The sequence below is a fragment of the Zeus faber genome, assembly GCF_960531495.2.
Source record: "Zeus faber genome assembly, chromosome: 12".
Lineage (NCBI taxonomy): Eukaryota > Metazoa > Chordata > Actinopteri > Zeiformes > Zeidae > Zeus > Zeus faber.
In genome coordinates this window covers 23862034-23884533 of record NC_137196.1, presented here as the reverse complement: position 1 = coordinate 23884533, position 22500 = coordinate 23862034, and the positions used below count along the sequence as shown (strand labels likewise).

General features: G+C 44.5%; 3 protein-coding genes across 5 annotated transcripts in view; 2 read left to right on the top strand and 1 right to left on the bottom strand.

Annotated features, from left to right (window-relative positions):
* Positions 1 to 548: 548 nt before the first annotated feature.
* mcm6 (minichromosome maintenance complex component 6) lies at positions 549 to 10702 on the top strand. The gene is made up of 18 exons (XM_080010918.1): positions 549 to 667; positions 802 to 948; positions 1541 to 1651; positions 1975 to 2062; positions 2591 to 2752; positions 2854 to 3019; positions 3165 to 3310; positions 3684 to 3834; positions 3923 to 4064; positions 4624 to 4765; positions 5210 to 5317; positions 5514 to 5669; positions 6052 to 6180; positions 6604 to 6768; positions 7502 to 7622; positions 7756 to 7932; positions 8608 to 8747; positions 9382 to 10702. The coding sequence occupies exons 1-18, from the start codon at positions 570 to 572 to the stop codon at positions 9490 to 9492; spliced, it is 2460 nt and encodes an 819-aa protein (XP_079867044.1). The 5' UTR covers positions 549 to 569; the 3' UTR covers positions 9493 to 10702.
* A 549-nt stretch (positions 10703 to 11251) lies between these two features.
* On the top strand, positions 11252 to 13996 carry LOC307238085 (uncharacterized protein). The gene is made up of 3 exons (XM_080010937.1): positions 11252 to 11325; positions 12062 to 12326; positions 13430 to 13996. Exons 1-3 carry the CDS (start codon positions 11280 to 11282, stop codon positions 13596 to 13598), a joined length of 480 nt encoding a protein of 159 aa, XP_079867063.1. The 5' UTR covers positions 11252 to 11279; the 3' UTR covers positions 13599 to 13996.
* A 206-nt stretch (positions 13997 to 14202) lies between these two features.
* Positions 14203 to 22500, bottom strand: part of tmbim1a (transmembrane BAX inhibitor motif containing 1a) — an 11395-nt gene continuing 3097 nt past the window's right edge. For all 3 annotated transcript variants that reach the window (XM_080010927.1, XM_080010926.1, XM_080010928.1), the window contains 10 exons: positions 21587 to 21654; positions 21327 to 21391; positions 20283 to 20336; positions 19166 to 19216; positions 18999 to 19038; positions 18780 to 18817; positions 18566 to 18653; positions 18293 to 18388; positions 18150 to 18203; positions 14203 to 17230 (listed from right to left, as the gene is read on the bottom strand). In XM_080010927.1, coding sequence (XP_079867053.1) covers positions 17081 to 17230; positions 18150 to 18203; positions 18293 to 18388; positions 18566 to 18653; positions 18780 to 18817; positions 18999 to 19038; positions 19166 to 19216; positions 20283 to 20336; positions 21327 to 21391; positions 21587 to 21654 — 704 coding nt within the window. In that variant the 3' untranslated portion in view covers positions 14203 to 17080. The remainder of the gene's footprint in view (positions 17231 to 18149; positions 18204 to 18292; positions 18389 to 18565; positions 18654 to 18779; positions 18818 to 18998; positions 19039 to 19165; positions 19217 to 20282; positions 20337 to 21326; positions 21392 to 21586; positions 21655 to 22500) is intronic.

Sequence of the window (22500 nt, the reverse complement as noted above, 5' to 3'; positions counted from 1 at the left end):
AAAAAAAGAATCAAGCCTTTTTGTTAGTAGGATTCAAAATAGTTAAGGCAATAATGTCTAGCTTAAAGAAAGTGGATTTTAATATATTTGTATTTATTTAACAATTTGGCACGTGGACAATATGGAATCAATTAAATACATGTGGTTCACTCGGCATCAATTCCAATAAAGTCGTGGCATGTTGAGAAAATTAAGCCAAATTATTAGAAACCTCATCAATGACAAAACGACACAGATGTTTAAAACAATAATAATAAACCTTCACATGTGGATCCGGACGACGCGTCGAGTGTTTCCTGTCGCGGGGGGGGTAATAAGAGATGGGGGTGGGACTTATCTCCACGCACACTTTTGATTGGCCAGCATTGTCTTGGCGCCAGATCGACGAGCACGCGATTGGCTGACGGTGGCGCGCCAGCCGTCACGTGGGCACGGTTTTCGCGCGAAACGGCGCCCGGTGGACGCGCGGGGCAGAGGAGCTGCGGGCGTCTCCACGTCCACCCGACGATCCGCGCTCGGAGCCTTGAATACTTTTCTTTTTGTTGTTGTTGTTGTTGTTTTTACGGAAAATGGACGTCGCCGCTCCCACCGCAGCGAACGCCGGCGAGGTGGTCAAGGACGACCTGGCGGAAAAGTGCCAGAAGTTGTTCCAGGCCTTCCTCGAAGAGTGAGTCCCCGCGTGTTATTGTTCGCGGGCCAGGCGGCCGGGCCTGCTGGTCGCGGTCGGCCCGCTCTCCATGATATCGCGTTTATAACGTCAACGTGATGTGTTTTTTTTTTTTTTTCTTTCGTGAACCCCAGGTTCCAAAGCGCGGACGCGGAGGTGAAGTACGTCCGAGAGGCGGAGGAGCTGATCAGGCCCGAGAGGAACACTCTGCTCGTCAGCTTCACCGACCTGGAGGGTTTTAACCAGGAACTGGCAACCACCATCCAGGAGGAGTACTACAGGTGACACTGCCACACGCCCACCGACGCGGTGCGTCTAGAGGGAGTCAACCGTTATTCCAGTGGGGGAAGAAGTACAAGTACCTTGACACGAGTAGAAGTGAAAGCACAACATTGAAATGTAGTGACTTGGCATATTCAGTGCCCTGGTATAACAGAGCTTGCAATAAAGTAGTGATGATGATAATATTAATATAGTTATAATATAATACCTTTATTTCTGCAGATGTGCGCTCATGCATATCAGGATTACAGTTTACAAAAACAGTATAGGTGGTGTTGTGGTAATTACAATTCATAGATTTGCTTTGAAATGTACAAGTCGAGAGTCCCTCACACTGAATATGCTTAAGAAATGTAACAAAAGTACTTAGTTACTTTCCGCCACTGGATTTTTATACACCTCAAATTCAGTGCAGAGATGAGCCGTATTTGGGGGTCAGCCCACTATTGTGACTTCTCACCGTTTATGGGCTGTAAGACAACCGTTGTTACACATTCAGAACTAGAATTTAGAACTGTATCGGTTCACGGCCGATGCCGTTGATGAGCCCGCCCCAGCTGTTTCAGGTTTGACAGAACCCCCTCTCTGCAGAGTTTACCCCTTTCTGTGCCGCGCTGTGCGGAACTTTGCCCGAGACCACGGGAACATCCCTCTCGGCAAGGAGTTCTACGTTGCCATCCAGGATCTGCCCACCAGACACAAGTACGTCGCAAACACACACTTCATTTAAAATTGTTTATAAATATATTGTAAATATTTGTCAAACGTCACCATGGTAACACTCGCCTAGTAAATCTACAATATAACGAGAAAATATACTTTCTTTATTCTGGTGAAATATCAGTAATTGGCAGTGATTGTACAAAATACCCACCGTGACCTCGTGTGTGTGTGTGTGTGTGTGTGTGTGTGTGTGTGTGTGTGTGTGTGTGTGTGTGTGTGTGTGTGTGTGTGTGTGTGTGTGTGTGTGTGTGTGTGTGTGTGTGTGTGTGTGTGTGTGTGTGTGTGTGTGTGTGTGTGTTCAGGATCCGTGAGTTGTCTTCCCTGCGTATCGGCACCCTGGTGAGGATCAGCGGTCAGGTGGTGAGAACACACCCTGTGCATCCTGAGTTGGTAAGATGTCCTCCTTCCGCGCATCGCATGCCCCAAAAAAACACGCGGAAAGAAACCTCTATCTTCCATTGTTCACTTTCAAGATCGCTATTAAACGTTAGATTTTGTTTATGCTGGTGCCGGGATTGTGTCGGTGATATCACTGTAATACACCGTTAATTTCACAGGAATTCACTTTCATTTACCTCTAATACACCGATCTACCAAGTGAAGCGTTCTCTATGAAAACATTTATTGTCAAGTCTGATATGCTGTCTTTCTGCGTGTGCAATTTAATGATCTGTAGCTAATAAGTCTCATAGTTGGTACAAATCTTCGTTCCAAAATGAATTATTCTTAAAAAAAAGTTGTGTTTTTTTTTAGTTTTTTTTTTATTTGACTGTGGAACTGGCGTCATTTATTGGATTAATGCATAGAGTAAATCACCCTGAGCCTCATCCGTAGCGACACCTGACATTGTGTTGTAGTTCCACCTGACCGCGGGGTTTTTTCGTGCCCGGCCCGGCTGACTGTGTTGTCGTGTCGCAGGTGAGTGGCTGCTTCATGTGCATGGACTGCCAGGGTGTGATCAAAGAGGTTCCCCAGCAGTTCAAGTATTCGCCGCCGACTATCTGCCGAAACCCCATCTGCAACAACCGCTCCCGCTTCCACCTGGACACGCACAAGTCCAAGTTCATCGACTTCCAGAAGGTACAGGGGGCGGAAAGTGTGTGTGTGTGTGTGTGTGTGTGTGTGTGTGTGTCCTAGCCTATAGAAGGGACGGGAAACTTACTGTGTGTCTGCACGTGCAGGTCCGTATCCAGGAGACGCAGGCCGAGCTGCCCCGCGGTTCCATCCCGCGCTCGCTGGAGATCATCCTGCGGGCGGAGGCCGTGGAGACGGCGCAGGCCGGGGACCGCTGCGACTTCACCGGGACCCTCATCGTGGTCCCCGACGTGTCCCAGCTCAGCACCCCAGGTCGGCTCAGCGCTTCTATATAATGTCATCGTTGCCTGATCGAATCATTTATTGTGACGACATTTTCAGCCATATTGCCTCAGTGTATGTTGTGTTAACTGAATCTAAGTGTGTGTGTGTGCGCGTGTGTGTTCCCCCTCCCCAGGCGTGCGTGCAGAGACCAGTTCCCGCGTGGGAGGGGGTCAGGGCCTTGAGAACGAGGGCCTGCGGGGACTGAAGGCCCTGGGGGTCAGGGAGCTTTCCTACCGCCTGGCCTTCCTGGCCTGCAACGTGGCCCCCACCAACCCCCGCGTAAGAAACGAGTGCAGTTCTCAAAGCTTCCTCGGCGCCGAGAAAAAAAACAAAAAAAACAAGGAGCCGCTCCCGAGATTCGAGTCCTTTCTCACTCCTCCTTCAGATTTTTAGAATTGCCATAGAGATATAAATATAATGATTATCTTTTCTCCATACGCCAGCTGTTCATTTACAGCTACGGATGCACCGATATTGGGATAAAATCCTGTTTATGTTTGGAGTGCCCAACGCAGAAATCTTCGCTCCAAAGTTGAAATCACAACTTTCAGACATTAAAGAAAAGTGACTTTATCTCTGAAATGGAAAATTTTGGATAATGTCAATCATTAAGCGCGGCCATGCTTACCAGTCTTTCCATCCTCCGCTGCAGTTCGGGGGGAAGGAGCTCCGCGACGAGGAGCAGACGGCGGAAAGCATCAAGAGCCAGATGTCTGTGAAGGAGTGGGAGAAGGTGTTTGAGATGAGTCAGGACAAGAACCTGTACCACAACCTGTGCACCAGCCTCTTCCCCACCATACACGGTCGGCGCAGCTGCAACCGCACGAATATAAACGATTTGGTAATCGCAGCTGCTCGGAAATAATAGGACGTTTTTGTGTGTGTGTGCAGGCAATGACGAGGTGAAGCGCGGCATCCTGCTCATGCTGTTTGGGGGCGTTCCCAAGACGACCATGGAGGGAACTTCCCTCAGAGGAGACATCAACGTCTGCATCGTGGGCGACCCCAGCACGGCCAAGAGCCAGTTCCTGAAGTACGACACGCACGCATGCACAAACACAGAAAACTCTACATGGTGACGACGGGGGTCATTTTGGATGTCTGACGTAGACGTACATCCGGACGCTGGTCCCTTATTGGACTTAGACAATGGATGTGATTTGGACATCCAGTATTTTATCGGATCTTTCATAAGAAACTAGAGAAAACTATTTATTGGATCAAATATGCTGATATTGCTGTTGCTACAATTCCTGGAGCAAATGTGCGGCCACGACGGCGATGATGATTCAAGAGCTTATTTGTCACATACATATACATATGTTCATACATATATGCAGTGAAATGTCATGACACCCGGTGATTGTGCAAAATAAGCTCTAAAAATACAAAAATGTGCCTAATCAACACGAGGTGCTCGCCTGATGATGATTTAAATAAATAATATCTTAATACACTTCATCAAGATGTCAAAGAAAAGGTGAAATACACAGCCATAACACAATATGGAAAGGCCGCAGGATAAAAGCTGAAACATAATTAAAAATAATAAGTGTGTGTGTGTGTGTGTGTGTGTGTGTGTGTCTCTCCAGGCACGTGGAGGAGTTCAGCCCCCGGGCGGTGTACACCAGCGGGAAGGGGTCCAGCGCTGCGGGTCTGACGGCGGCCGTGGTCCGAGATGAAGAGTCCCACGAGTTTGTCATCGAAGCCGGAGCTCTGATGCTGGCGGACAATGTGAGTTCAACAGGAGTGCGGTCGTATTGATGGTCTAAATTTTCTCTCTCTCTCTCTGCATTTGTAAAATAACAAAGTGATTAGCTCTGCGTCTCCTCTTTAAAATGTTTATCACGCACACAAATCCGTGCTCCCCTTCTCACCATAAAGTCGATCGGCGGCGAGGAGCATTCTCAGGCGAGAATCGGAAAAGCTTAAATGAATCCGGGCGTCTACGTTACAAAGTGTTGTGTTATAAAGTTGACTTGTAAATGAGTCCAGTTGAAATGCCTCTACATTCATCAATTACGAGTTCCACAGTGAGACATTTGAAAAAGGCACCCAGTTGAGTGCATTCCAAACCTCTGGAGCGTGTAAGGAGAAAGACGTTCTCTGTGTGTGTGTGTGTGTGTGTGTGTCTGTGTGTGTGTGTGTGTGTGTATGTGTGTGTGTGTGTCTCTCCAGGGTGTGTGTTGTATTGACGAGTTTGACAAGATGGACATCAGGGACCAGGTGGCGATCCACGAGGCCATGGAGCAGCAGACCATCAGCATCACCAAAGCTGGAGTCAAGGTAAAAAAGCAAAACAACAAAAAAAACAAAAACAACCCAAAACGTAATCTCAGTAGCGTTCATGAATATCCAACATTATTTATTGACAAACATATTTATTTATTTATTTATCTAACATTATGCCGACACTCTTACTGGTCCGGCTTGGGTGAGTCGCGACGACAGAATGACCCATTTGAAAATCCTTCTCCCTCAGGCCACCCTGAACGCCCGCACCTCCATCCTGGCCGCGGCCAACCCCGTCAACGGCCGCTACGACCGCAGCAAGAGCCTGAAGCAGAACGTCAACCTGACGGCGCCCATCATGAGCCGCTTCGACCTCTTCTTCATCCTGGTGGACGACTGCAACGAGGTGCGGTTGCCTCTCGGTCTGCTGCTTCTCACTTCTCGCACGTGCCCAGTTTTGGCGCTCTTGCCGGGAGGGGGAAAAAACCCTGCCAGCAACAGTGGAAACAGAATATCGGGGAGCACATGCATAACGCAAATACATTGGTTGGATCTTTCTTATAAAATAGCAGCTAAATGAAAACCTTTTTAGAAGTAAATAAAGGGATTTTCTAATGTTACGGATCACCACTTTATTGTGTGTCTGTCTGTCTGTCTGTCTGTCTGTCTGTCTGTCTGTCTGTCTGTCTGTCTGTCTGTCTGTCTGTCTGTCTGTCTGTCTGTCTGTCTGTCTGTCTGTCTGTCTGTCTGTCTGTCTGTCTGTCTGTCTGTCTGTCTCCGTCTCCCAGGTGACGGACTACGCCATCGCGAGACGCATCGTGGACCTGCACTCCAGGGCAGAGGAGTCTGTAGACCGGCTCTATTCACTGGACGAGATCCGGCGATACCTGCTCTTTGCCAGGCAGTTCAAACCCAAGGTACGCTCCTGAATGTGATATATATAAGATTTTTTTTCCCTTAATCAACACATGCAGCAGCGACTTTCAGAGAATAATAACATCACGTGGAACGCCGTCAAAATAAACGTAATGCTGTGTCACATGGTACACAGTGACACTACAGGGTGTCGTGACTCACTGGTGCAATGGTCGTATTTTCAAGACTAAAATTAAAAAAATCAGTGTCATTAAGAGTAAAATAAACAATTATGTCCATAAATAATATCACTTTTATTATTATTATTATTTTTTTTTACACTTTTACCTCAAAACCCAACATGTTCATCCTCACAGTAGTATTTAAATGTACAGCATAAATCGCTGAAATCGGCACTTCTCAACTCCCTGTGTGTAATGTTTGAAGCGTGCAGCTTCTAAGTGAGCGTGCGCTACGTCCCGCAGATCTCCAGCGACTCGGAGGAGTTCATCGTGGAGCAGTACAAGCGCCTGCGTCAGCGCGACACCTCCGGCGGCGTGTCCAAGTCGGCGTGGAGGATCACGGTGCGGCAGCTGGAGAGCATGATCCGCCTCTCGGAGGGCATGGCCCGCATGCACTGCTGCGACGAGGTGCGTGCGCCGAGGGGCCCCCGCCCAGAGCAAGTGCCACGCCGGCGCTTGTCGGGGGGTTGTCATCGATAATCTGATATCACCGCCGTCCCCAGTTCGCTGGGGTCGTGGGGGAAATATCATTAAGATTTCATGCAGAATGGTTATAAATCAAAGTTAATGACCATAACACAATGTGACTCAAATTCTCACCATTTTGTTTTCAAGTTGACAGACCAAAAAAAAGAGGATTTTTTTAAATGTTTATTTATTTTATATCTTTTTGTGGAGTGTGTGGAGTGTGTGGAGTGTGTGGAGTGTGTGGAGTGTGTGGAGTGTGTGGAGTGTGTGGAGTGTGTGGAGTGTGTGGAGTGTGTGGAGTGTGTGGAGTGTGTGGAGTGTGTGGAGTGTGTGGAGTGTGTGGAGTGTGTGGAGTGTGTGGAGTGTGTGGCGTGTGTGGCGTGTGTGGGAGAAGGTGGTGAAAAGTACAGTATGTTACATAGATATATAGCAGAAGGTGCATAATATCAGTAGTGTTATTGTGATGAAAATAATAAAAAAGTATTGGCATAGTAATACTATAGTAATAATAAAAGGGTAATAGTACAGATGGATAAAAGAAGGTTGTTATGGTGATTCTTCTTCCACACCTGTGGCCGCTTCAGTTACGGTTCATTCTGCTTCGGCGGAGCAGCCTCGACAGCGGCCGGTTCGATCCCCGTCTCCTCATTCTTTTTACCTTTTTCGCTTCCAGGTGCAACCCAAACATGTGAAGGAGGCTTTCCGTCTGCTGAACAAGTCCATCATCAGGGTGGAGACGCCCGACGTCAACCTGGAGCAGGAGGATGAGGTGGAGGAGGAGGAAGAGCAGAACGGTGCGCCACCTTTCTTTTTGGGTAGAGAGAGAGATTTGAGCTCTTCTCTAATACACAGCGTCCTCGCTTTGCTGCCGCACGGAAACCAACAACTTTTAATGTGATAAATCTAACGTTGGTGTTGTGGGTCCAGGCACAGACGTCCCGAACGGCGTCAACGGAACTGGCGACGGCGTCAACGGAACTGGCAACGGCGTCAACGGCCACGACGAGCCGGGCAGCCAGGCCAAAGCCTCCGCCCGCTTGTCCTTCGCCGAATACAGACGCATCTCCAACCTCCTGGTTCTACACCTCCGCAAGGCAGAGGAAGGTCAGACACGCGGACACACACACACACACACACACATACACACACAACCACTGGGCCCGTTCTCCTTCCTGCTTCCAATATTTAGTGTTTTCACGTGGATGTGGGGAATTTTTAATGAAAAGGGATTAAAGTTGAGTATTTAAAGTTTGAAAAGCCTGTCTTTAAAACAATCTGCAAAAAAGTCTGCAAATGTAATTAGTGTGTGTGTGTGTGTGTGTGTGTGTGTGTGTGTGTGTCCCACTCCTAGTCTCATAAGAATCCTATTTATTTTATTCGCAAATTAAATGGAGGGAATTTGACCTGCCGCGCTGGTGGATTGAACATTTTCAAGGAACTGATCAACTAGATACGACAATATGAATAATAATTACACTTTGCATTCATTTAAAGCTTCTGTTTTTATGTTTTTGAATTTTTATTTTATGAATGACGAGGAATCCCACACCGTTATATAATGAGTTTTAATTAGTTTGTTTGTTTGTTTTTTATTATTATTAGTTGTTTAATTAATTTATTAAATGAACATATAACTTCTTCACGTTTTCTCTCCTTTCTGCTTATAATTTCCTGCTTCTTTTCTATTTGATATTTCCTCCGATGTGGGCGTCGTCCGGGGGGGGACGACGACACTAAATTTACTCATATCTGTGCGCTGTACCTTGTGTTTGGGCGCAGCCGAGGAGGAGGAGGAGCTGAAGAAGAGCTCGGTGGTGAACTGGTACCTGAAAGAGATCGAGTCGGAGATCGACTCTGAGGAGGAACTGGTCAACAAGAAGAGCCTGATCGAGAAAGTCATCGAGCGGCTGGTGCAGTTCGTAAGTAAAGCACCCGGTTCACCACTCGTAGTGTGAGCTGGCGGACAGTTATTTGTGCTGAGGATCCCTGTGATGGGAATCGATGTCACCAGGGTCCCCTGATGATGAGTTTCAAAGGTTGAGTTTAATCACATTGTCGGATAGGCTTGTGAAAAGATAAAAAATCGAATATTTCCGACCTCATGTCCCCAGTCGGGTCATGAAATCTTATCTTCATCATTTATATGATGGTGATCTGACCATAATTTCAATATGGAATTTTTAGCATTTTGAGTTTTCGGGATCGACGCAACGTCATATCGCTCCCTTCTCAGAGCAGTTGGGGTTATTTGTGGTGTCGTCTGAAACCCTGGAAAGGGTTTGAGAATGAACAACTATGAATGGTTCGTAAAACATGATTGTGAGTTAAGTCCCACTTTAAGATGGACATAACCTAAAATAACGGAAAAACTATCAAAAAAAAAGATAAAAATAAAAATGAAAAAGACCTGGGGAAAAATAAAAGCCCACGTCCGGAAATGAAATGAACAGCGACGCGAAAACACGGCCGTACAACAGCCCTGACGCCGCGTGATAAAGTGGAAAGCTCCGTGCGTGCGTTCTGAGCGCCGTGTCCTTGTCCGTCCCTCGGCAGGATCACATCCTCATCGAGCTGTCCCAGGCCGGGCTGAAGGGGTCCCAACCCGAGGCTCCGGAACAGGAAGTGGTCCTCGTGGTCAATCCCAACTACACCCTGGAAGACTGAGACTCCGTTTTGTCTCTTCACACTGAACCCAAACGGATGTTGGAATGTGTTTTTTTTTTTATTTTTACTTTTTATTTTTTTATCATTTTATATGTAGCAAATACATAATATGGCATTCCAGATTTCTCCTTTTTCACATCTGAATTTGGGGTTTTGGTTTTGATTTTATTTTTTTTCCTGTGACCTACAGTTTGTCCCCTTTTTAAAAAAAGTCACTTTTTTATTTTAGTCACGATGACTCTTGTAAATAAGCTGCTTTTGAATTCCTCCGACTGTTGGTTGGTGTTTTACTGATGTGTTTTTTTCCCGTTATGGTCGAGCGCTTTCATTAACGGGGAAAGTTACGTAATACCGTATCTGCTATCTCCGTTGTTTGAATATGTGTATTAGAGTTGTACGCAGGGCTTCATCCCATCCATTCAATTTATTTGCATTGAGAAAATAATGAAGCATGAATTGAAGCCAGAGGCTCCGATGTGGACGGGACGTGAATTGTATTGTGTGGAAACATTATTTACCTTAGCTGCTGCGGACATCGCCTACAGCCAACACTGTTTTATTTGTTGGATGCATGTTATTTTCGTTGATTCAACGAGTTTTGAAAATTGGTTAGGTGGCCCAACTCAACAAATAAACGTTTGTGTACATTCCCCAATAAATTTCCTTGACTGATCATTTCAGGAATTTGTCAATTTTCCAAATGTAACTTGGTAATACTTTATATTCGAGCCTGCAGCAGAGATGGTCATCCTTCTTTGGTTTAGTTTAATTTAAGAATTTGCACAAACTTCATTCAGTCAAACGTAACTTTTTTTTGTATATCTACAAAAAATGAAAAAATTCAAATTTATGCAAAGATAAAACTGAAAGAAAATGGCACTACATACAAGAATAAGGGGGGGATGGTGGCTCAGGAGGTAGAGCTGGTGGTCTAGTGATCTAAAGGTTGCTGGTTTGATCCCAGGCTCCTCCTGCTAGCATGCTGTAGTGTCCTTGAGCAAGACACTTAACCCCTAATTGCTCCTGATGGCTGCGTCCGTCGGTGTTTGAATAATTGCAAGTCGCTTTGGATAAAAGCGTCTGCTAAATGCAATGCAATGCAATGCAAAGAATAACATAGAATATTCTTTTTAGTTTTTTTTTTTTTTTAGACTTCAGCTTTTTTTGCTTGTCTGCAACAGAGCACCAACGCTCTGTAAAGCGCAGTGTGTTGCCCTGGTCGGAAATCTGCTTTATAAATAAAGTGACTTGAGTTGACAAAACCCTTGTGATAAAATGTATGTATTTCTGTGTTGTCATACCGTGCCCGGTCACTAGATGGCAGCAGAGCACCCATGAGGTTACTCCACGTTTTTTAACGTATTATTGAACACACGTTTAAGAACGTTACAGTAACTTGTACAGAACACATACATGTAATAAAATGTCAAATGAACGCAATACGGGGGATTTAAATAAACTATATATGAATAAACAGTCATTTCACAGTCACTAGGAAAAAAAAAAAAAAAAAAAGGAGCAAGGACTTCAAGGCATAAATCAAAACAACAAGAAACGACACATATCCCATATCTTTCTTGCCATTTTACCGGAATAATATATTTTTTTAAGCGATAAGAAAAATAACTTCAAATCATTCATAAACCAAACGAGGGAGGGCTTTGCTGTTTCCCCACCTGCCAAAAGCTACTCCCAGAATGACGCCACAACGATGGCCGCTGCGCCGGTCTGTCCTCCACCCCGTCAGTGCGCATGTCAAGTTATTCTGTACAAGTCGCACAACAAAGATGGCGGCCCCCTGTGCTCGGTCGTTTGGGTCCGTGCTGCTGAAAGGTAATCATGTCGTGGTCGACAATACGCGTCACCCCGAGCGGCATTTAGCTGGCCGGGGGTTTCAGGGCCCACAACTCTGTGTGATTCCGTTGTTGCTGTGAAAATGCATGATTTCATGATCAGTCGGGCGCGATGACGCGCATTTCCTGTTCCCGCACCAGCTGCCAAACGTTAGTGTGTCGCGTTAAAGTGGTAAATCCATAAGATTATTTAGTTTAAGAAATCCCGTATTTTCACATGCATCCCATATTCATTTGGCTGCCACGTTATAAGAAACAGCTATTCGGTGTATTTGTGTAATGCATTCACTGCTCTAAACGCCGTTTCTACCGTTAGTGGCGGGGTCCGCCTTCCCCTGCATTACATTACATTACATTTAGTCATTGATCAGACGCTTTTATCCAAAGCGACTTACAATTGTTCAAACACCGACGGACGCAGCCATCAGGAGCAATTAGGGGTTAAGTGTCTTGCTCAAGGACACTACAGCATGCTAGCAGGAGGAGCCTGGGATCCAACCAGCAACCTTTGGATCACTAGACCACCAGCACTACCGCCTGAGCTACCATGCATGAAGGCACTCTCTGCGACATTAAAACCTGTGCCTCTACACATCTCTCAAACGTCAGTGTTGATATTCAGGCTCGACAAAGAGCGTAACCTAAAATCTACGACCAGATATCGGATCCTCCATGTTGGAAATGAAGTGTTGGGGGTTTTCGTCTTCTCTTTTAAGGCGCCGCCCCCGTGCCGCGCCAGTGTCAAGTGGTGCAGAGACGCCACGACGCCACGGCGACTCTGTGTCTGCGGTCCCAAGCCGCCCGCCGTCCACCGCCGTTCCCCGCCGCCGGACACGCCCCGTCCTGCATGAGCACCAAGGCGGAGCCGCGGGAGGGCGAGAAGAACGCCGGGCGGGGGGACGAGGGCGAGCCGCGCCGCGCCCCGGAATACATCCCCAGGAGGAAGGCCAAGAACCCCATGATGAAAGTCGGCTACGCCTGGTGAGCGCCTCCCTTCCGGTCCCCTTCCCTTTCTGATGCAAATGATGCCAAATGCTGATGTTCCTCGCACAGCGGACGGTACCCGTCACTGCGTTTGCATGCACGCTAGAACTGCGATTATATTCCGAATCGATTTATTAGTATCTCCATGTTCGACTTGACCGTGGCATGTATGCACTGTAATTGTGGAAGGAATTCTGTGTCGAAATTCGCAAATGCAGTATATATAATAAAATAGATACGGATGGAAAGAGATGGACGGATGCCGCAATCCTCAAAGCTGTGTAAGGGAATGTGAAGCTGACGTCACGTTGCTGGAGCAAGCCGCCATATCTGGGGAATCACTCGCTGCGAGGGACCAAACAGTCAAGGCACAAGGGTGGTGGTGGTGGTGGTGGTGGAGTGCGGCAAAATTAGGATTTATTGACCAAAAAATATGGAATGTGCCCCCTCCGTGCATGCAGCACCACCAGTTGCTCATTGCTCATAATGGAAAACGATTGAGCGGCGCCCCGACTGGAAGGTCCCACCACCGCCACCATATGTGGGATGAATTATAAACTACCAATGGCTCATATTTTGTATTTGTATTAATTTTTTATTATGTATATTGTGACACAGGATTCCTTCCAATATGTGTTCATGGTCATGTTTACACAGGCCTTGAAGTACTTGTGAAGTCTGCTCATTTGGGGTGCTGCGGTTCAGTTCCAAAACATCTCAACTACAAAACGCACGTAGTACAGGTGGCTTCGTGATTTTATTGCAATATCGTGTTATCATTTCTCGTCGTCTTTACGGCGTCGTCACGGTAAAGTAATGCCATACTCTGAATGTCATAGGCTTGTAATCAACATAACATCCACGTTACGGGTGATTGTTTCCCAAATGTGTCCCGTTTCCAAAATGTCATCGTCAAGGCATTCGTCGAAGAAGCCACATTTTACGTCGGGGTTATGTTTAACGTCAGCCACCTCAAGCCATAAGCGACAGGATTTTAGTTCAACCTTTGCCACATGTCCCCGTACGCTTTCCGCGGCAGAAACACATCATCCTTCCTGAACAAGGGACAATCCCTGCGTTTCCTCCCCCACATGTGCCAGGATGATAGGGCTGCCCGCCGGCATACTCGGCTTCGTCTTGGCCAAGAGGGAGGTGGACAAAAACAGACTGAAGCAGCTGAAGGTTCGCCAGCGGATGAAGAGTTCCAACGAAGGCGAATACGAGGGCAGCCGCTACCGCCGGGCGAGGGGCGTGGACCTGGACCAGTGACGGGAGAAGCTTTTTGTCCCGCTTGCTCAACGACGGGGGCGACAATTTCTCGGGTAGCACTAATAATTATTGAAGCTCTTTAATCAGTATTTTTTTTACCTGTAAATTGTGGCTTGGAGTGGAAAACGGGAGACTAGGATTAAAAGACAATCTACCATAGGGACTGCATAGCAAATCGTATATTTAATGTCCATATTGTAATCAAAGATCCACAGAATTCCAGTGATACAATCCCTCAGGTGTAGACAGACCATACTGAAAGAAAAGCCCCCAAAGTGTGTTTGTGTTTTGTACATAATGTTGGAGAGATCAGCTTTCGAAGAAAACTTCAAGATGTACAGTATTTCAACTGTTGCTCGCTGCAGATACAAATTGCAAATAAAATTGTTTATTTAATATGCCAAAGTGTTATCTCGGACACATTCGCGAGCATGACGCACAGACTATCTACAGGAAAAACAGATCTGCCACCTAAGCAGCGCTCAAAAGATGCGAAAGCAAACTGTACAGCACATACGCTTGTTCGACACCAGCCTGGCGCGCCACGCAATCAAACTTTACAATACTTAAAGAAACCCCGGTACACACCACGTTCTCACTCACACACAGTTATAAAAGTACTTTTTATTTTTTTTTATTTTGGAAAAGTAGTATGGTCACTCTTCAGAGATACTGCAATCTGCTCATAGATTAACTGCTAATTTGACACTGATGCTTGCCCGTTTGTGTTTGCGGATTTTGAACAAAAAAAAAAAAAAAAATATATATATATTAAAAATTCCTTATATATTTGAATTCCTGCGGAGAGGAATGAACAGACACCGCTTTCTATACATGAATATAGCGACTTCCTGGATATGCATTTCATTTGACATGGTTGGTGTTTATACATATTGAAAATAGTCTTAATGACATTAACCACCAGTATGTGGGGGGGGGGGGGAAATGAAGAAAAAGTGCATACTATGTGCGTAAGTATGATACTATAATACTATGTTATAAGCTCGAAGGCCATCACCACGAAGTACTTCATAATTAGCCTGACAAGATGAGTGATATACTTAAGTCAGTGTATTAAAAAAAAATAAAAAAAAGTTCTACCACGACTTTTTGCGATTAAATATTCCCGCGGCACGCCACTGTCCTGTGGAGCGGTTAAAGCACAACACATAGAACTGTGCTTATTATTATGTCCTTGTGATAGTAAGTGCTGCATGACTCGCAAACGATTCGTTCCTAGCGAATAAATATTTTAAAGGATTCTTGAGTCGCTCCGGCAAAGTCGAGGGCTGAAAAAGGTGGAGGCGTTTGGCATCGTTGATATTGAATACGACGGCTTTACCCTTTTTTTAACTCCACCAGAATTACTTAATTTTGACGGATTTAAGTGATTTTCTTTACGATTTTTGGTTCGGAACTTGGAGCCGGTCTCGTCTGTCATTCGAGGGGAGAAGCTCAGCCTCGCTCACCGTGTGTTAAAACGACTGAATCGAACGAGGACACGGAAGACTTTATCCAAAAAAAAAAAAAGTTTCATCTTCATCACCCATGGCTCTGACTGTCAGTGGGACTTGAGCGCGTTAGACACGGAGCGTCTCTTCTGACAGGAACAACCAGAGCTTTTCCGTTATTTTTCAGTTCCATTTTTTTTTAAACAAATGATGCCAAATGCATTTTAAGCTAGTCCCCGGTGATTTTTTTTTTTCAGTTTGTGGGGTCGAAGGTTCACTTACAGGGATCGTTTCGCAAGTCTTGCATCACTAACTATTAGTACTGTGGTCCATAATAATAAGCACCACTATAACATGTTTGTGGTGTTTGGCGTCGCCTTCTTTCCTCCTCAGAGATGGTGGCGTCCGAGGGGAACACTGCTACGGATGGCATTGTGTTTGTATACTGCACATTGACCTCTTCATATCGACCTTGGGTTCAGGTCCTTATATTATATTTATATTTTACATCTTTGGCTGCTGCAAATATAGAACTTCAACCTAGGGGTCCAGTAAAGTTATATCCACATTCCCAGAGACACATTCAAACAGTTTGTAAAATCTATGACTAAGAAGTCCTTTCAATATTTGTTTTATTTTTGTTGTATTATACGTGGGTTTTTTTTTTTTTTTTAATCTATTAATTGCGAATGTAATTTATTTGTGTGGCTGGAGCATCACGTTGTCAGTGATGTCTGACGACGAGCAGGTGCGTCTTCCAGTGCTTTGCCAACAGTGACCCAGCGGAGCCGTCCAGAACGTCCACAGAGCCACGCCCCCACACCCTGGTGTTGACCGGTAAATGTTGACAAGCACAACAAAGTGAGCGGATCCACGACCTCCTGCTGCGTCATCTGATCGAGATGTGTCCATCAGTGATGTCACGTCAGGGTCAAAAAGGGAAAAACGAGTCCACTTTGGGTCTTGGAAGCCATACAGTACATGATCTGTTTGACATTAATGGGAGAGCGGGTCAATCGGTAATATTTGCTCAACCCATCCTCTTTTCTGAGTAACTGTTTAAACAGGTCTTCTTGTCCTGGGAGACGTCACTTTGACTCGTGGTTCTGTGACTCACACTGGTGTTTTGAGATCTCGCATTCCAGAAACACCTTCTTGTTGAAAAGGAAACCCACACAACTGCTCCATTCCTCAGCTTGGTCGACAACATGAAGGTGCTCTTTCAACTGACTTTATCATGGATAATTAACCCTTTACCAGCGACGCCCCATATTCCCCGTGTGTCTCTGGGTGTGTGGACATTGTGGCTCACGCCTCGCAGTGTCTTCTCCCCCACACCCCCCCTGTTCTCCCAAATCACCATGGTGACATCATAACACCATGTGGTCTGAGTCCCGAGAACAGTGTTTCCCAACCGCTGTTCTGCCACGCCACACTTTTTATAACGAAACGGCACAACTGTATCCTGCTAACCACTAAACTCCTCACAAACACATCCTGTGCTTATATTATTATTATTGTTATTATTATGACCTAATAGTTGGTGTTGCAAGACTCATCAACGATTCGGTCGTACCGAACAAATCTTTCCAATGAAAATTGAACGACTCCTTACTGAGCTGCTATTTTGGCCGGAACTGATGAATTAAATTAATTAAATTGGTAAAGCCTTGCAATGTTGACATGGCAACACAAGAGCTGGTTTCCATTACTCATTTTTTTTTTTTTTTTAATGGAATTTGAAAGATTTTCACGGCGCCACCTTGTGAACTATCACGGTGCAGCGGTTGGAAAACACTTAAGTGTTACAAAATGTTGAGCCTGACGATTCAGCAGATCTAGCAGCATCACTGTCGTGGGGGAGGGGGGGGAGAATCACCAATCCTCCATAAATGTGGTAATCTATAATCTTCCTAAATTTTCCTCCATGTTTTTAATAATAATTAAAAAAAAAAAAGTCATAACATCTGAATGGTTCTTGGACAAAAGCTTATTGTCGACGCCTCAGAGACCTGAGACGGCCTTGTTTCCCTACTTTCGCGCGCCACCGATTATCTGCAGTAGGAAAATGAAGATCTGGACGATGTCGACGAAAATGGAGAGAGCGGCGAAGACGTACTCCTCTTGGCTGATGGAGTGCTTCCTGTTTCCGATCATCAGCTGGGTGTGGTACGCCAGGAACTGTCGGTACACAGGGAAAAGATTCAAGATGGACATAAATCATAAATCCCTCTTAATATCTTCTGTCTGCAAGCCTTGAACAGCCTGTTATAAAACAATCAGCCACATTGTGCTATTTGTAAATGACTTTGTTTACTTCAGGTTTATCCATAATAAATAATCTCATTATCTTATTTCTAAGAAGCTTGAGGGAATGCTTTCACCATTAATAAATATTCATAAGCTGACCTTGACAATATGTATATTTATATTCAGTAAAGGAGTATTTTGTTAAAGTCACACAGCGTGCATACAGTGTGTTCTCTCTCTCTCTCTCTCTCTCTCTCTCTCTCTCTCTCTCTCTCTCTCTCTCTCTCTCTCTCTCTCTCTCTCTCTCTCTCTCTCTCTCTCTCTCTCTCTCTCTCTCTCTCTCTCTCTCTCTCTCTCTCTCTCTCTCTCTCATATATGTATGACCATATGTATGTGACAAATAATCTCTTGAACTTGAACACATACATACACACACACATATATAAATAACACACACGTATATATGTATGTGACAAATAATCTCTTGAACATGAACACACATATATATACACACTCACGTATATGGATATATGCACACGCACACACACACACACACACACACACACACACACACACACACACACACACACACACACACACACACACACACACACACACACACACACACACACACACACACACACTGGGTAATGTAAAATGTGTCAATTTGACACTGGTATGGTCCTTCAAGGCTCTTAATCGGCACTGATAGCAAATCACAGTGATGGATGCATCCCTAACTGCAATCCTAAATACCAAGCACGAAAACCCTCCACAGCAGCTGACACAAATGACATTATTTCCAAGCCAGAATGCACAAACTGAGCATCAGCAATCCGAGCAGACTAACCAGCGTGTAGACGATGGCACCGAGGGCGGCGTAAAGCATGGAGAGCCACTTGACCTGTGAACGATACCAGACGTTCAAAGGAGGTCAAGCTGCAGGATGTCTCAAAGAGGTGAAACGATGCATGCACGATGTGTTGCTCTCACGTATTGAAAAGAGAGCACGACGGTGGTGATGATGCCCGTTACGAGCATGACGATCCCCAGCACGCAGAACAGGCCCTGGCACTTGGTGAAGTCCACCTGAGAAGACAAAAAAAAAGGCGGCTCATTTAGGAGGAAGCACGCATTTAGGCACTGGAACATGGGGCGCACACTTAGGCAGAAAAGCTTTGCCCCACCTTTCTTTATTTTATTTTTTTTAATTAATTAATTTGATCATTTCTTTATTTGTTTGTTTGTTTTAAACCCAGCGCTTACCTTCGTCTGGAAACAGAAGACGGTGACTACGATGCAGACGACGGCGGTGATCACCAGGGCCAGGAACACCGCTTTAGTGTCATAATGACTAAAAACACATAAACAAACAACAACAAAAAAAAAAGAAAGAAAAGAAGAAGAAGAGGTGATAACCCTCCGTGCTCATCATTTCATGGATGTTTAATTGAAGTATTGACGGAGAGTGTGTTCTCGCCTGGATAAGGTTCCGGTCATGTAGGACAAGGCCAGCGTCTGCACAAATAGAGTCACTGGAATCAGCTTTGTCAACACGGCAGATTAACTCACTTTATTCAACCTTTTATTTATTTGTGGGATAGTTTATATGACTGAATAGATACTCCCCCCCCCCCATTGTATGTATGTGCGTGTATAGGACATTCAGGTACGTCCATTTGTTCGTATTTTAACTTACAAAGACGAAAAGCAGGATCAGATTCCATGGGAACTTCCTCCTGCACACAGTGGGTTAAAAAAAAAAAAAAAAAAAAAAAAAAAATCAATAAAGAATAAATAGAAATCATCTAGAAATCATGTCAACTACACTCTTGTGTTGGAGTGACTGAAGTGACATCCTCTCACCTGGGGCCCTTGCAGCAGATCAGGACCATGTACGTGACAAAAAAAACACCACTAAAATAGATAGACAACAGAGAAAAGACATTAAAAAGATAGCATACATAATAGCACAATATGATAATAATCCACCCATCTACATAATGAAACATAACTTTCCGTTATCAGCTCCGAATAGCTGTACTGTATATACTTGAGCTTGTACATGACTTATTTACTTGTGCAATATATGTGCAATAATACTGGTATTACACTGTACATAATGTAATAAGCTATTACATACACAGCAATAATTCATATTTAGAATATATACCGTATATATCCATAACAATTTATCCCGTGTAAAGTATCGCATTTTGTATGGTCTGCATATTTTTATATACTGTATCTGACTTTCTGTTTTCTATTTATTTTATTTTTTGGGCTATTTGTATATATTTGACAATTTTTATTGTAACTTTATACTTAAAAAAAAAAAATTGGTGCTTTTTGTGCAGTTATTTTGCCTTTTTTTTTTGGCACCATGGGTCCGAAAAAACGAAGTGCTGAGAACAAGAAACGGATGATGTCCATTGACTTAAAGCGCAAAATAATAGAAAAACATGAGCGAGGTGTGCGTGTGATGGATTTTGGCGAGGCAGTACGAGCGTAGTACTTCTAAGATATCACATACTGAAGCAGAAGGAGACGATAAAGGGTATTACACCAGCCAAGGGCGTTAACCCTAACCCTAACCCTCTAAGCTGCGGACCGCTGTCCATGAAAAGGTGGAGAATCTGCTGTTGGTGTGGTTGACAGAGAAGCAGCTCGCAGGAGCGTGACGGAGGGTATCATCTGCAGGAAGGCAAAAATGATCTCCACATTCTATTTTATTATGTTTTATTAGGTTTTTATACAATATTTGTTATTTATAAATACATTTTTCTTATTTAAAAAACACGTAACAAAAATGTTTTGGCTTTTTGGGGGCAGGAAATATGGATTAATGGCATTTCAATTAATTTCAATGGGTAAAATTGATTTGCTATAGCAGATTGAATTACGAGCTCTGTCACGGAACGAATTAAACTCGTAAGTCAAAGTACCATTGTATATGTAAATTTGAAACACGTGAATTACTCACAATGATGCCCAGTACACGGCTTGATTCTTGCGTACAAAGTCTCTGACGGGATCTCTGAAAGGAGAAGAGTGTTACAGTTACACACAAACATACTGTATACATTTGTATGGAAGGAATTCTGTGTCACACTTAACAAGTATTTATAATAAAATAAATATGAATGGAAAAATATGAAAATATACTACAATCCACAAATCTGAAGTTTTTTTGCATTAAAAAATCTTAGGATAAGATAAGAAATATTGTATATTTCCTCATCCACAGATAAAGAATGTATTACTTGTGTTGTGCAAACCATCCTTCCAACATCCTTTAACTACATGTAGCATCATTTATATGCGATCAAATATATTTTCAGATGCTGTTATGGCCTAACCATTGAAATGGTTGGGTCCCATGTGGATCCTTTCACACTTCTTTTTGTGTTTTGGGAAGAGGAGTTCGAGTGGCTCCTGGAGTGGAGCTTGGGAAGTGTGTGTGTGTGTGTGTGTGTGTGTGTGTGTGTGTGTGTGTGTGTGTGTGTGTGTGTGTGTGTGTGTGTGTGTGTGTGTGTGTGTGTGTGTGTGTGTGTGTGTGTGTGTGTGTGTGCCTGGTCATGTCATCAGGAGTAAAACTTTAACAAAGTGCCTTCGCAAAAATGTAACATTTGTTGCTGAGATTGTGCTTTTCCGCTTTATCGAATCCGGCAGCGGAGCAGCAGCAAAGAACACACAACATACATATATTACTTTTCTTTAGGTTTTTAATATATTTTTTATTGAAATTCTGCTTTTATTCGTTCTTTTACAGTGATCAGGAATCAAATCGAGATAAATAATCCTGTCCCGCGCACGGTATCGCGTCATTTCCGGTGTCACTTCTCGTGTGTGTTTTGGTGACAAATCGTAGTCTGGAGACCCCGACAGACGCGTCGGGGATTCCTCCCGGTGAAAGATCTGATAACGTGTGACGCCCTGTCACCAATCGTGTAGTGTGAAATGACTTTAGGATGCGTGTGTGTGTTACAGACAGACAGACAGACAGACAGACAGACAATATACTCACACAAATACGAAAACTGCCACGATACCGGTGGTGACAATGAGCTGAGACGCCAAAATCAGATACACCTAAGACATGCAGATGAAGAGATATTAGTTTTGCAAAGGACCAGTGCCGGTAAACATATCTTTCAGGTATGTTATCTGCTACTGTTACAGTCAGAGCGTGGGGCATGTGGCCTGGTGTTTGCGACGTGGGTCGTGGGGTGTGGTAGGTGGGGCCTGGGGTATGGGGCGTGCGCATGAGGCGTGTGCGTGCTTTACCTTCCTGATGAAGGCATGTCGGACCTTCACGCTGTCCCACTCACTGCCACCGGCCGCAAAGCCGTCCTCTGTGACGGAAGCACAATAACAAATGTCAACACTCGGGCGGCCTGCTTCCTTCTTGGGCCAAGCACCATCTTTCAATTTGTGAAAGTACTATGATTCGGGGGGGAATAAAATCTTGCGGTTCTCGCCATGAGGAAAGAACCAGTGAAGCCTTAGACGTGGTGACTCCAGCGTCCTGCATCCTCCATTACATTATATGACATCATCCAGCTCCGTGTTTCACAACCTTTTTTGCCCAATGGCATAGTCCCAAGGCACCGTAACACTATCCTTGGAACGACTGAAAACTTGACAAGGAACCACACACCCATAGATGTGTACTTATTATTATGAGCTACTAATTGTTACAGTAGTGATGCAAGACTGGCAACGATTCGTTCGCGGTGAACAAATCTTCTCAGACGTAATTTTCAACACACAGATTGAAAATAACAAGTGGACTAAAGGTTAAGGCATTTTTGCATTTTTCATATTGACTGTGACTGATTTACACTTTGCATCCCATTCAAATAAATAATTGAGAGAATTAAATTGATTCCCGTAACAACTCCATTCGGAGCCAAAGCAGAGCCTCCTGACTCTTGTTCATCGTTCAGGAAGTTCCTCCCTCGCTCTTTAACCTGATGAATGACCTGATGAATGGTGCAGCCTTGCAACGTCGATCTTCCAACACAAAGAGCTAGTTTCCATTACTCCCGTATTTTTAAGTGCAATTTGAAACAGTTTGGCCGCACACTCGACGAGCTTTTACGGCTGCACTGGTGTTGCGGCACAGTGGTTGAAAAACACTGATTTAGCAGACACTTTTGTCCCAAGCTACATTGTTTTGCAATATAAAGGATAAAGAG

What these genes read in the sequence shown, in the direction of transcription:
- mcm6 (XM_080010918.1), top strand. Translation starts at nt 570, where the DNA reads ATGGACGTCGCCGCTCCCACCGCAGCGAACGCCGGCGAGGTGGTCAAG. An exon ending in CTCTGATGCTGGCGGACAAT is followed by an intron (nt 4,766 to 5,209) that starts GTGAGTTCAACA and finishes GTGTCTCTCCAG; the next exon opens with GGTGTGTGTTGTATTGACGA. An exon ending in GCATGCACTGCTGCGACGAG is followed by an intron (nt 6,769 to 7,501) that starts GTGCGTGCGCCG and finishes TTTCGCTTCCAG; the next exon opens with GTGCAACCCAAACATGTGAA.
- LOC307238085 (XM_080010937.1), top strand. Translation starts at nt 11,280, where the DNA reads ATGGCGGCCCCCTGTGCTCGGTCGTTTGGGTCCGTGCTGCTGAAAG. An exon ending in TGGGTCCGTGCTGCTGAAAG is followed by an intron (nt 11,326 to 12,061) that starts GTAATCATGTCG and finishes TTCTCTTTTAAG; the next exon opens with GCGCCGCCCCCGTGCCGCGC. An exon ending in ATGAAAGTCGGCTACGCCTG is followed by an intron (nt 12,327 to 13,429) that starts GTGAGCGCCTCC and finishes CACATGTGCCAG; the next exon opens with GATGATAGGGCTGCCCGCCG.